General features: G+C 44.2%; 2 protein-coding genes across 6 annotated transcripts in view; one reads left to right on the forward strand and one right to left on the reverse strand.

Annotated features, from left to right (window-relative positions):
• Positions 1 to 4: 4 nt before the first annotated feature.
• On the reverse strand, positions 5 to 11,486 carry slc12a9 (solute carrier family 12 member 9). Of its 4 annotated transcripts, XR_003052883.1 has the most exons (17): positions 11,421 to 11,486; positions 10,773 to 11,087; positions 8,445 to 8,669; positions 8,221 to 8,355; positions 7,994 to 8,131; positions 7,271 to 7,573; positions 7,066 to 7,173; positions 6,613 to 6,724; positions 6,247 to 6,404; positions 6,087 to 6,169; positions 5,740 to 5,864; positions 5,467 to 5,659; positions 5,066 to 5,240; positions 3,725 to 3,871; positions 2,672 to 3,629; positions 262 to 355; positions 5 to 46 (listed from the first exon to the last, which is right to left on the reverse strand). XR_003052883.1 is itself a non-coding variant. In XM_017041635.2 (15 exons), the coding sequence occupies exons 3-15, from the start codon at positions 8,650 to 8,652 to the stop codon at positions 2,812 to 2,814; spliced, it is 2,703 nt and encodes a 900-aa protein (XP_016897124.1). In that variant the 5' UTR covers positions 8,653 to 8,669; positions 10,773 to 11,087; positions 11,421 to 11,486; the 3' UTR covers positions 2,292 to 2,811. The 4 variants fall into 4 exon arrangements, 1 of the variants encoding a protein (XP_016897124.1); XR_003052884.1 differs by lacking the exon at positions 11,421 to 11,486 and having other exon boundaries at positions 10,773 to 11,331; XR_003052885.1 differs by lacking the exons at positions 10,773 to 11,087; positions 11,421 to 11,486 and adding an exon at positions 10,225 to 10,704.
• A 654-nt stretch (positions 11,487 to 12,140) lies between these two features.
• gnb2 (guanine nucleotide binding protein (G protein), beta polypeptide 2) overlaps positions 12,141 to 13,434 on the forward strand; it is a 6,463-nt gene continuing 5,169 nt past the window's right edge. For both annotated transcript variants that reach the window (XM_008333116.3, XM_017041639.2), the window contains exon 1: positions 12,141 to 12,754. The gene's annotated coding sequence lies outside the window, so the exon portion shown is untranslated. The remainder of the gene's footprint in view (positions 12,755 to 13,434) is intronic.

A 13,434-nucleotide genomic window follows, 5' to 3' on the forward strand; every position in this document is an offset into this window, starting at 1 on the left:
TTACTTTGACATCAGGTTTCTTGAAACTTTTAAGGTGTTTCAAAATCTGTTAAAAAAATACTGCATTAATAAATTTGAATTAATAATTAAATACAGGTCAATCACGTTTGTGATGCAGAAAAACAAAAGTCCAGTAAAACCTAAACTTTCAAAGAGAATTTGGTTTGGGTTTGATGTCTACTACCATCTAGTGGCATCAACAGAAATTACAGAGGATTGTGGTTCATGAAACATTAGCATTGACATCAGTCTTGACCATACCTTGTACCACTGTGTGGCAGGTTGGATTAAAAATCCCAGCGGGCTGTATCTGGGCCACGGGCCGTAGCTTTGCCAGCTCTAAACTTCAGCCAAGCTGTACAGACACACACACACACACACACACAAACATGCGCTAAGTGAGATTATACAACAGCTGAATTTACAAAAAATGTGACTCCATTTATGCGCTGTCCACATGTACCACTAGAGGGCGGTGATTCTGGTCACAGTGATTAAAGAGGTTGTTGAAGCTCAGCAGTTAAACTTGTGTTTACTCCACACATATAGTGTATTTATTAATAAACTTATAAATACACTTTCTATTACAGGTAAGCGAATATTTAAATACAGCAAATACATTCTAGTAAAAACAGCTCAGTAACAAAGATACCGTCATGCAGTACATTTGGCTTCTGTGCAGTGTTTACTCCACGGTGAACATGTTTCCGGTCCTCCTCCCTAACATCTCGTCAACACTCAGGTCCATCCAGACACCAAACTAAAGTGCAGCAACAGTTGGTCGCATGTTCTGTAAAGGAGCTCCCAAGGTTTCTAAAGAATCTGTACCTTTAAAATAAAGAGCTGCTTTAACAGGACAAAAAAAAAAAAGTTCTTTCAGCGGACTCCTGATTCCCCCAGAGGTCAGATGTAAAATTTCACTTTCAAAACACATTAAAATGAAGACATAAGACTTTTCAAGAAATAAGTAAACAAGAAAGCTAACACTGCAACATAATTTAGCGAAAAAGGAAAAAAAGCAACACGTCGAAATGAAGGAGGCGACAAGGTAACGGAAGAGTGGTCCACCACAGAACAGAAGTTCATCCCTGACATTCTCCACAGAGACAACGCTTTGGTTTCAAACCCATCAACAACAACAATCAATCATTAATCATCTAATCTCATTGGTCCTATAAAACTAAAGCTCAGCGTTTGTGATTGGTACGTGACAGTTTATGCTCTATATGTCATTTACAGGACACTTCATGCTGATGTTTTCTTGCTTTCTTCAGACAAGGCACAACATTTTACCCTGGTTAAGCAGAAACAGAGACAAAAAGGACCAGGGGCCCACACTTGGTCCGCAACCCACCGTTTGATTATCCACACACTATCCTGGATAAATTCACCGATTAGAGTGTTATCGTAGTTTTGTTCTGATAAACGTCTGATCCAGAAATCCCTCTCTTTCTATCGATCGACTTTGATTTAATGTCTGGGTTTCACCAGATCAGTTCAAGTTTATGAAAATAAGACGTGACCTTCATTGACCAACAGCTATTAAACTGGCAGCTCAAAGGTCACATCTGGTCCCGCCTGTCAACATGATCCTAAACATTACTGTTGATATTTACAATTTTTTTTACTTCTGCATTTCGGTGTGCAATACCTACTTAGTAACAGTAGGCGGCAGCATGCAAAAACACAAGGCATCATAAGAGGATGGCTTCTACTTCCTGTAACCAGACAAACGCAGCTGCACTTTTACGTCCTGTGACACAGCCTGATCATAAACATGGTTAAAGGTTCAAATCCCTGCCAACAAGTCCACGTTTTTCCAGATTTGGCCACACACTAGCAAGACAGTGCAATATGTTAAAATGAAACAGGCACGAATTATATGTTTGTATTACTTATTGCCAAGAGTGCCACCACAGCATTTTCTAAAGCACAGTAAGCTGGAATTTTCCTTAAAAGAATAAACCACAGAATTGTTGAAACACAATCACTTCAAATGGGTCACAGAAGGTGCGCTAAGCTACGGTCATTAGCAGCGGTGCTACACGGGCTTAATTTTCTACACTTTTACCCATACTTTTATGAGTGGTTGGAAACAGAGCCAGTAGGTGGCAGTAATGAAACTGAGGTAAAAAAAAACAAAAAATATTAAACAAACAGTAAGCAAAGCAAACTTAACTTCATCTGAGGTCAGAATTTAAGCATCAGAATTACAGTCAGTTGTTTATGTTTCATGGATAATATGTACAATTACAGAGCATCACAGGCAGGGGGAGCTCTGCCGTCAGCAAGTACAGAGCGTCACAGGCAGGGGGAGCTCTGCCGTCAGTATTCTTCGTTTCGACTGAGCGATGATTTTTAGAACAATGTTGTTTGCGTAAACTCAGCGTAAGGAATGTTGCTAACCCTCGTGTCGATAGCACCCCCTGGAGGGCTCCATGAGCACTCTGGTGACAAAGAGAGAAAAAGAAAAAGAGAGAAACGAAGACCACAATACTGCAGAATATACCTTTAAATACACTTAAATGTGCCGTGAATGTGGAGCGCAACAGTGCTATCAACAAAGGGGGGCGCCGCAGAGAGAGACAAGGCTGAAAGATTTAAAGACGGTGTTTGACTAGGCTAAATGTGTGGGTCAGCTAAAGTTACCCAAACGTAGGATATAACCCACATGGGCCGAGCAGACGTGTGTCCTACGTCGTTCAGATGCTACGTTGTGTTGGGAAGAAGAAACTTTTCTGTTTGCAGCACAGCTGTTGGTGAGGTGAGGCTGAAAAGTGCAGGGAGTCGGAGAAGCTCAGACGCAGGCGCTCACAGACCAGTGTACGTGACCGGAGTGACCCCGTGAATCAGAAGCGTCGGCCCTAATCCGTTGGTCACTGCCTCCAGTTGAGCCACATACTGCTGAGCCTGGCTGTGGTGAGGCGGAGGGCGGGGTAAATAAAGGAAGCGGACAGCAGCCTGGGAGCTGTGCTCCATGATCATAGAGTTGACCGCCGTCAGGAAGCTCTCGGACAGTGCCCCCGTCTGCTGAGTGGTGTACTGCACCACAGAGTCCCAGGGGACTATTTTGATGGACGCCCTGATCCGCAGCTGCCTCAGCAGCTCTCTGAAGGTCTCCTCGTTCACCACCCAGCCCTGGTCGCTGGACTCCGTCTCCACATTCAGGAAAATCCTCATTCTGGCATGGCGCCACTTGCTGGACATGTTGAGAACACACGCCATCTGCAGCAGGAAGAGGCTGCACACGTCTTCATAATCTCGGCTGGCGGGCTGCAGCAGGTTCAGAGGCCACACGTCGATGGTCCGCTCCGACCCGTCCACCTTACTGTCCTTACCTTCTCCTTCCAACTGGAAAAAGTAGCGACCAAGGCAGACGTTCTTGTTCATTTTAACCGCGTCAGAAATGATCCCCACGTACTCCTCCGGTGAGAGCCAGCGGGGGCTCTCTACGTGTCGCACGGGGGGGAAGTGGGCCTGTAACGACGGCAGGTCCACCCCAAAATTATACTCTCCGTCGCTGTTCTGACCCACGGAGGAGTCACAGAAGGCGGAGTCCTGCAGGAAGAAGTCCTCGGGGGTGGAGCTGTCGTAGAAGCCCAGGACCAGGGTGTTGGGCTTCATGCCCCCTTCAGGGTCAGAGACAGAGAAGATTCAGTTCAGTTCAGTTCAACCAATCAGGTTAAAGAACTGTGTTAGTGATGAGTGTAGACCCAGAACGCACCTAAACCTGTGATACGGAGGAGATGCTGCGTTCCCTGTCTGACAGAAGGAGACAGGGTCAGATCCACAAAGGCCTTGACCCCCAGTTTGTCCACCAGGCTTAACCAGAAGTTGTACTGCTGCTGGACCGGGTCTGAAGGGAGTGCGTCTGGACACAGACAAAAGACGAGGAACAATACAGAGAGAAGGTTTAACTCAGGTGAAAAAAAAAAACATGGAGACTGCAGAGGAAAAGATGAAATATTCTAATAGTGTAGTGCTACTCAATGAACACCAGGGGGCAGAGAGATTATCTAGCAACAACAATCTTGACTTAAGTCTGAATATTATAGGATTCAAATGTCTATATTTTGAACAAATTTTTCAACAGAATTAAAGACTTGTTTTTATATGTCGTATATTTTCTATCAAGATTCTAACTCTTTCTAGAACTCTTACATTATTTATCGAGAATATATATATATTTCTTTAAATAATTTATGAATTACTTTCAAAGAATAATTTATAGGTACACGGTCAAATTCAGGACTTCAATTCTGTCTGTGTTTTAAATCATTCTCTGAGGATGAAGAGGATGAAGATGTTCAGCCGTTCTTAGACGACAGAGTGAACTGAATGTTTCAGTGACGGCTGGATGTAAAAGTGAGTTCAGTCGACGAGGGCCTCGACCCTCTGCTGTTTGATGGAAAGTCTCTCATCAATAATGGAAGAGAAGCAGCAGGTGGAGAGTGAACTCTCACCACAGAGCTTTTAATCATGGAGGACCAGCGTCAGAGCAGCGCTGACTGATGAGGAAATATCTTACATATATTGAAGAGCAGCAGTCGCTCAAATACATTCATTACTTCTTCGTCCACATTATCCTAAATATTCAAACTATGTATATCCGGCCGTAATGCCTGCTCAGTAACAGCAGGTGGCAGTATGCAAAATAGGTCATCACGGATTCAACATCCTGTAATAACTCAAATAACAAACATAATCGCACTTCATTTCCTGTGACAAACATGGTTATCAGGTCAAATCCCGGCATTTTTTTTAAGCTGGTCATTTTATTTTCCGTCCTCCGCCATTTAAGCTTCGATGGTGTCGTTTGAGGAAGTGCAGCTGAACCGAACAGTTAAATTATTTTTCCTTCTCTGTCACCGATATAAAAAAACATTTCTGTTTTGTTTGCGCAAAAACAACGAGGTGGAAAAAACCACAGAGAGAGAGAGGGGGGAGGGAGGGAGGGAGCAGAGGGTGAGGATCCTGAGATAAGACTAATTTAATGTCGCTGGCTGCAGATGTCCAACACAGAGTGTCCACACACACACACACACACACACACACACATCATTACCCAGATCCCCCAGCTGCACGTGGCCCAGCACGTACAGCCCTCCCTTCTTCAGCTGGTTGACAAAGAGGATGAGCTGACAGGAGGAGCGAGGGTTGGCCACCATCAGCAGCACCTGCGGCCTCCAGAACTTCACGTGCTCCTTCCTCACGTCCAGCATCAGGAGATACTTCCTCACCTGACACACAGCGGGGCAGAGGAGCAGAGCTGTGAGTGTGTGACTCTGGTTCTGATGTACTTGTGGGGACGTTTTTCCTTGTAATAAATGTTATTTTTGTGTCTTCACCACTGACCGAGAGGCTGAAGATTCAGTTTGGAGTTAGGATTAAGTCTAGACATATTTGTTATGTGTATCAGTGTCACATAAACCTGTGTGTGTGTGTGTCTGTGTGTGAGAGAGAGACCTGGTGGAAAATGAGAGCCTGGCTGATGTAGCCCCAGCTGCTGGTGGGAGATCTGTAGTGCAGGAAGAGGAGCAGCAGGAGCAGGAGGACGATGCTGGCCGAGGAGTACACGGGGTTGATGACGAACATCATGACTAAGCAGCTCACGATCCCCAGCAGGCAGGTGTGCCAGGAGAAGAGCTGGAAGGTGGGTCTGTGAGAAGCCATGAAAAAAAAAATATATATAAACACCTCTGTGAAAAACAGGAAAACTGAGGAGCTGAACTTCCAAACCTGAAGTTCGGAGCCGACGCCCACTCCAGAGCCAAACAGGCCAGATCTACGGCGGCGTAGGCCAGGAGGTAGAACACCGTCACCAGACCTGCCACGGCGTTGAGCTGACCTGCAAACACCACACACTGACGCACAACAAGACTAGCATCACAAACTGGTATCACGTGTCACAACCATCAACATGACTTTGAGGACTAGGAGGAAATTTAACCTGCAACCTCCTGCATGAGGCAGGAAACCCACAATAGTCACTTTTTTTGTTTTTTTTAGTGCGAATAATCAACATATTTAAATGTAATAAAATAAAGTGTCAAAATAAAATTGTCATGATATAAGAGGCTGCTCACCTGTGCCAAACCCCAGGTGTACAGCACCGCCACCCAGGGGTTCCCGGAGCTGGACGTGACGGTAGCCGGAGCCAAAGGAAGACCTGTTCGGACGACAGCTGCTTTAGGACGTGACTCAGTGTAAACAGTGTTTAAAGGTGCAGATATAAACAAGCTTTACCAAAGAGGTGATCCAGAGCCAGAGCGTGAAGGATGCGCGAAGCTCCGATCATCGCGCACATGGCAGCAGACAGTGAGGCACAGAAGATGCCGATGGTGACGAACGGAGGCCAGATGTTGATCCGCTTGAAGAAGCTGTAGTCCTGGATCAGCAGGGTCCTACAGAAAGGTGAGGCTAGTTTGAACTAGTTTGAAACCAAAAAACTGAGACAAAATAAAAACAACGGCAAAGCGACAGAAACACCTTCAGAGACTGACGACGGGTCGGTGCTGAGGCCCCGCCCACCGCTGCTGATTCACAGATGGTTCGAACGTAGGGTTATGTAAATACAGGAATTATAACAACACAATGCGAGTCATTTCCAACCTGTCACAGGTGGCGCTAACCACGAGGAAGAGGAGGACGTAGACAATGAAGGTGTACAAGACAGCAGTGATGGTGCCTTTAGGGATGGAAACACTGGGATTCTTCAGCTCCCCTGCAGAAAACATTGACAGCAAGATGAACATAAAATATATATATCTGTATTTATAAATCTGTATTTATAAATATATATACACATATATATATATATAAATATACGTATACATACATACATATACTGTACATACATATATACACATATATATACATACATACATATACTGTACATACATATATACACATATATCTACACACACATAAATACATACACATATATGTATATATTTGATATATATTTACATATATATTGTTATTGCGTTTAGGAAAACATGCAAGCAGGTCCACAGTTCTAGTGTATTTTTATCCACCTTGCTAAATATACATTCACCTTCTGACCTGACATATTGGCTCCAGCCATGATCCCTGTGCAGCTGGTGAACATGACGGCGAACACGGTGGCGAAGGACATGACGGTGTTGGTGGTGTAGTCCAGAGCGTATCCAGCTGGGGGTTCAAGGGAACAAAGGCAGGACCTCCGTTAGTCGCTGTCACACCTTTCACCTCAACATCTCCTCACATCTGCACCGGCATCAACACTCACGGCCCAGGTTGCTCCTCAGGGTGGCAGCGCTGAAGCCTGTGTAGCTGGTGTTGAAGCGCAGCGTCTGGTTGTCCGGCCCGGGGTGAGTGAGGACAATGTTGAATGGTTTGACGGCGACGGAGCTGATGAAGACGGACAGCAGGGAGACGGTGACCACCAGCAGGATGACGAAGGCGGTGCGGGAGTAGATGTGAGCGCCCACCAGACACACCAGCAGACACAGGAGGAGAACCACGGAGGAGTAAAGGACTGTGTACCAGTACCCCTGGGGGAGGACCCTCACCCCCTGGGACACGGACAATTCTGAGAGAGAGAGATAGAGATAGAGAGAGAGAGCAGTGGAGGAAGCAGAGAAATCTGTTGCAACTATAATCTGGCTTTTATCATCAATTTTTTTTACCAAATCTAGTATAGATTTTTATGTTATCTGTCAACAATTTTATACAAAATTGTCCTATTTTCTTTACTAAATTAGAGCTATTTAATTTAATTTAATTAAGACTTTTTCTTAAATCCTGGCTAACTTAAGCCTTGATTAACCGCCTAATAAATATGATAAAATATTTATTTATATAACATATAATTTTCTTTTATATGAAATACTATTTTCTAGGGTTTGTGATTTTATTTGCTAATTTTTAATAATTATTTTCAATGATACAGATCCTCCTCAGAAACTGGTGGTACTGAGGACAGTTTGGTGAAATGGACGTCGGTCCTTACCGGGGTCTGAACCAAACACATCAAGCATGGCCTCCACCAGACCCAGAACGTACTCCCCACAGGCAAAGACTTTGGCGAAGAAGAACATCAGACCGATGCTTCCTCCAAACTCGGGGCCCAGAGATCGACTGATCATGTCTGAACGCCTGCTGTTAAAGATGATTTTTAACGTTTTTTTTAACTGAGGACATGTCCGGTTCTACTACAGACAGCAGGGGGCAGGATACAGTAGGCTCCGCCGCCTTGAACAGCACCGTTGGTGGAGATGGCACAGATGGAGAGAATAGTTAGAGATATAATGAAGTAGGCCACGAAGACCATTAAAAGACCCTGAAGGAGTCCGGCATGACCCACCACGAACCCTGCACAGAGAGACCACCAGGGGCAGTGTGAGCGTCCGACACAGACACAGACAAAAGTTGTTTTTTTTTTTTTTTTCTTTCTTTCTCACCTGTTCTCAAAAACAACACGATGCTGAACATGGAGAGCACGGTCGGAACCATCACTCCAAAAAAGGTGTTCAGTTGTCGGGGGCTTTTATTTGGAGGCTCAGGTCCAGAGTCAGGGGTGACGTCCGGAGACGAACCGCCACACGTGACCGCGTTCACCGTCAGGCCGCACATCCCTGAGGTGATCAGTGGGGTGTGTTCATTCGACATGGCTGCCGATCTGTCACCTGGAAAAGAACAACACGAGGTTTTCAAAATAAAGGTCCTCGTTGTAACTCAATTCATTTTTTAATAACTGACTGTGTCAGACATTTGTTTTTTAAACTTTAAAAGTGCCCTGAACTGGACTGTTGATCTTCACAGATGAAAAACAAGTGACAAGGAAATCTGTAAACAGGAAACCAGACAACGAAGGGTTTCTAATCAGATTATAAACACAGTATAATCTGACTGAGACACTTTACTCATTTACTGTATGTGTCTGACTTCCACCACTAACGTTCTCTTGACTCCACTTCTAGAGGTCAAAGACCTAAAGAACTGCAGCTTTCAAATGTCAAAAAGCCGTAAAAAAACAAATGCATGGAGCAGACATCACAGGGAAACACGAGTCGTTCCATGATAATCTGAGGACCAGCGCTCTTTAACCTTATCAACGTCTTCATCTCCAGACACGTTTTATGGTCAGTTAAAGAGTGAGGAACAAACTGAAAACATTTCAAAGCAATAAGAGAAAATAGAATAAAACAAACAAACCCATTGGTTCGTGTATGTTATATTTTGAGTCCAAACCCAGAGAGAATCCAGAACAGAACTGGAATCAGTAAAATCGACCAAACATCTCCCATCCCTAACGCCCATGAGATGGGTCATCTGACCACACATCTGTCTTCTATCTAACGTCCTTCTCCTGCAGTTACACCACAGCAGAGTTCAAACATGTGAGCGCCACCGGGTGACTGTTTGTTTATGACCTGGTGAAAAAAACAACCTCCGCGCTCACACCTCACGCTGGTATTCAGTCAGATGATTCACAGAGACTTGTCCGCTTTTTTTTTTTTTCTCCAGCTGTGTAGCATCAGTTTGTCAACGACCACCACGACCTGACACCGTCCTCCAAACAGATTTTTTTTTTAAACTGCCTACACAAAAATGTATCTGATTTGAGAACGACGTGACAGCTGACCTCAACCTGGCAACAAGCCTGACACATGACTGAACACGACAGGAAGACGCAACTCTCAGGAGACTACAGTCACACCCGTGAACAGGTTGTTTGGTTTTGGGTTCTGTTTTACAGTAACATTTAGCCAAAGGCCAGAAAAAAAAAGGAAACATAAATCTGGCTTACCGTGCCTTTAAAGGCCACTAACATTTTTGTGTAGTTGACATTTTTACAAGACGTGACTCAAGTGTATGTGATGACAAGTTTTTTTACTGCATCATGTCACAGGGAATTCAAACACGTCAAACGTCAGAAGAAGAAATATAATAAATATATGAACGGAGGCAGCATAAACCAACAGAGAAGGAGCTTCACTTCTCTTCACTTCATGGAGATTTCACTAGTTTTCCTCTCAACACTTGACGACATTTGAGATGAATTCAAAAGGTACATTTGAAGTTCATGTCAGTGAAGAGTTTTTGAGGAGGGAGGGAGGCACAAATGTCAGCAGTTTTTGTGCTGAATCAGTTTGACAAGAAAAGAAAAAAAAGTAGACAGTATTTCACATTTTTCTAGAACTATAAGGAGTATTCAGTATGCGTATATACAATACTCACGGCTCCCTTTCTTAAACGACAGTAAAGGGATTCAAATGGAGTGATGACGTCGTTTTATTGTGCCAGCCCATAAAAAAATGCAATTGTTTCACGGTCTTCCTAGCGGTCGCGGACCCTGTGTTGAAGACATTGGAGCTTAGCATTAACTCAAGCAAACAATTCAGCCCACCGGAAGTCGGTCAATGTTTTGAGGGGGACGAGAGGTCTATTTGGTGGATTTCACTTAGGTTACGTCAAATGTTTTACATACGCTCTACGGTGTGTCCCGAACCCCCGGGATGTGAAGCCAAAACACAGATGGAAACCTTCCAGTGGGTGACGCAAGTTATTGACCAGAACTATAAACGTCCTCGTAGTCTAAAACCACATTCTCATTTAACGCACGTTTTGTTTGCGCCGGCTTTGAGGTTCGCAAACATGCAACCGGGCGGCGCGGGGGTCATTTTGAAACGCACCCAAGATTGAGCGCGGGGATGTTTACTGTGAACGCAGCCGGCGATGTGTTTCTTTTTAATAACACCGGAAAAACAAGGGCAAATGAAACTTACCAGTGGTTCCACAGGTTCCTGCTTCACTTCACCAGTTTCTGAACTTCCACCTTCGGCGTGTCTGAGCGTCAACGAGCCGCTGTGAGCGGCCGGAGGAGGAAGTCCTGTTTCACAGCGGCTGTGGAGGAAGCAGTAAAAGGGAACAGGGCTGAAGACAGACCTGCCGCCCTCGCCTGCTGTGGACGATGATGATGGTGTTGTTTCTGATGATGACACTCTTTGGGGCCAATACAAACGCAAGCAGTCATGGCACGCCTCGTCTCCCTGTTATTTGTTCGAAAGAGTCACGGGAGCGCAGAGAACGGCCATGTGACTCTAAGAGGGAGGAGGGAAAATCAGGTAGCGTTTAAAAAAATAAAAGTAAACCCCGCCCATGCGTTTACTGACTAATCCAACCTGCTTCTATTCATAGAAAATTAACTTTGATTCATGAAAAAACAAAACAAAAATCTGCGCAAACAACAGCAGTACAACATTTATGATGTGTACGAACAGAAACATGTAACAAACATACGTACAAACTTGTGTTAAAGCTCTAGTGCCTGCAATGGCATTTGATTACCGCCAGAGGTCACTGTTTTCATAGGAATTATGTATCAATTCCAAGTGTTTGTACAGAGTCTGTAAATATGAATACATCTGCAGTACCTACGTACGTCGTTCCTGTTGTTCTTCCTGGTTTGTTTCTGCCGTTGGTCGATTCAATTTGATCCTGTAAAATAAAAGTTTATGTTAAAATTTTTTAAACGTATTACATAACAACCAATGTTGTTGATAATTTAGTTTTTAAAATAAATTCTAAACAATAGAGTGTAACCATTTCTCTACAACAGATCAGGGAAAGATATGTAGAAAATTAGTGAATTAACGTCAGTTATAATCTGAGTATTAAATGTAGGTGGTTTCAGACAGAAAGGCCAGATGTCAAAGAAACACATTATTGTGTATTATCTCAGTGAACAACCCAATAAATAACACAAGTTAACATTTGTTTTCAATTAAAATATATGACCCAGTTTAGAAGATTATATTCAATTCTAATAAAATGACTAATTAAAAACAGATACTTCCTAAATACACAAAGATGATGCATTTAAGGACGGGTGTAATTAATAACATATGTAAGAGTCAGATTTAAATGGCTTACGTGACCAGCTGTCACGTGATTTCGTTAGCTTTAAAATCCAGTAAACAGTATTTATCAGTTCATATGTGCGCGTGTTTTTTTTTTTTTTTTCTTCCAAAAATCAAACAAAGAAGAAGAAGAAAAAACATGTTTTAAAAAAAATGTCTTTGAGACGAATTCTTCTCTGGATTTTAAACTGGTGAGTCGGAGGTGGCAGCACTGATGAGGAAGGAGGAGAAGGAGGAGAGGAGGAGGAGGAGGAGACAGAAGAGAGGAAGGAAGCGAGGATCGCGTCACGAAAAGCGGAGTCGAAGTTAAAAAAAAATGAGAAGAATGTTTAATGGACAATCGTGAGGAGACAGAGCTGTGGACGGTGGCGTCTGTGGACATGTTGTCCTTCAGCTGACGTGTGGACAGAAGACCGATAATAGAAGAAGAAAGAAAAGAAAAAACAGGCCGAGGTTTTCGGAAAGGGAGAAGCTGCAGATTCATCTTTTTCTATTCTCCCCCCTCTCACCGAGGAGACCCGCCGACAGAGCAGAGACATGGAGACGTGCGCGTCCCTGCGCCGTTCGTCTGTTTTCTAAAAGGATTTTTTTTGGAAAGCTGATCGTCTGATCGTGAGGAGATCGAGGAGGATCTGTGTGGTCTTCAGCTCGGCTCTCTCTCTCTCTCTCTCTCTCTGTTCTTCTTCTTCTTCAATGAGGCCAGAAAGACACATGATTAAAACCTGATCCTGGACTGGATTCTAATTTTGGAGCCATCGCTTTCGCTTTCGATTATTTTTTTTTTCTCTCTGTTTTTCTGTTTTCTTGCATCTCACGCGCAGACAAATAAGCATCGGCAGAATTAACAGGTAGCCACCCATTATCAAAGGCTGTGGGGCGGCGCAGTCCAGCCTGCTGAGTGTAAGATGGCTGGATGGTGATGATGATGATGAAGATGATGATGAAGATGAGTCTCTTCAGCCATCACATCATCTGCATCTGAAAGAATCCATCTGTCTGCTTCACATGTATTTGTGCGTTGTGGAAGAAGGTGTGGAGAAACGGGGCCTTCTCCGTCATCATCATCATCATCATCTTCCTCACCCTCATCATCATCATCATCATCACCACCATCAGCATCAGCATCTCCATCGCTCTGCTGATCAATACATGATGCAGCTGGTCGCCTTCCTGGGCCTCTGATTCTACTGTAATACAAGTGTCATTTCCATAGAACTACACCCAGGCCTGCGTGTGTGTATGTGTGTGTGCGTGAGCGTGAGAGAGAGAGAGAGAGAAAGAGAGGGAGGGGGTGAGGCAAGGAGGGAGGGAGAGGGAGAACCAGTCTGTGACATGATTGTACATTTTTTGGCGGCACATGCATGTTTCCAAGCCTTCATTTTCTGCCTGCACTTGCAGCTACAGCCCTGTAGGGGTAGTGACCACATCGTATGTGCAGCTGTGAAGGCGTGGGTGGGGTCGGGCCGCTCTGAACATTTCTGAACGTCTCCCTGATAAAAACATGCCAGTAAACAGCCTCCGGTGCTGA

Source organism: Cynoglossus semilaevis, chromosome 19 (assembly GCF_000523025.1).
Source record: "Cynoglossus semilaevis isolate Cse_v1.0 chromosome 19, Cse_v1.0, whole genome shotgun sequence".
NCBI classification, from domain to species: Eukaryota; Metazoa; Chordata; class Actinopteri; order Pleuronectiformes; family Cynoglossidae; genus Cynoglossus; species Cynoglossus semilaevis.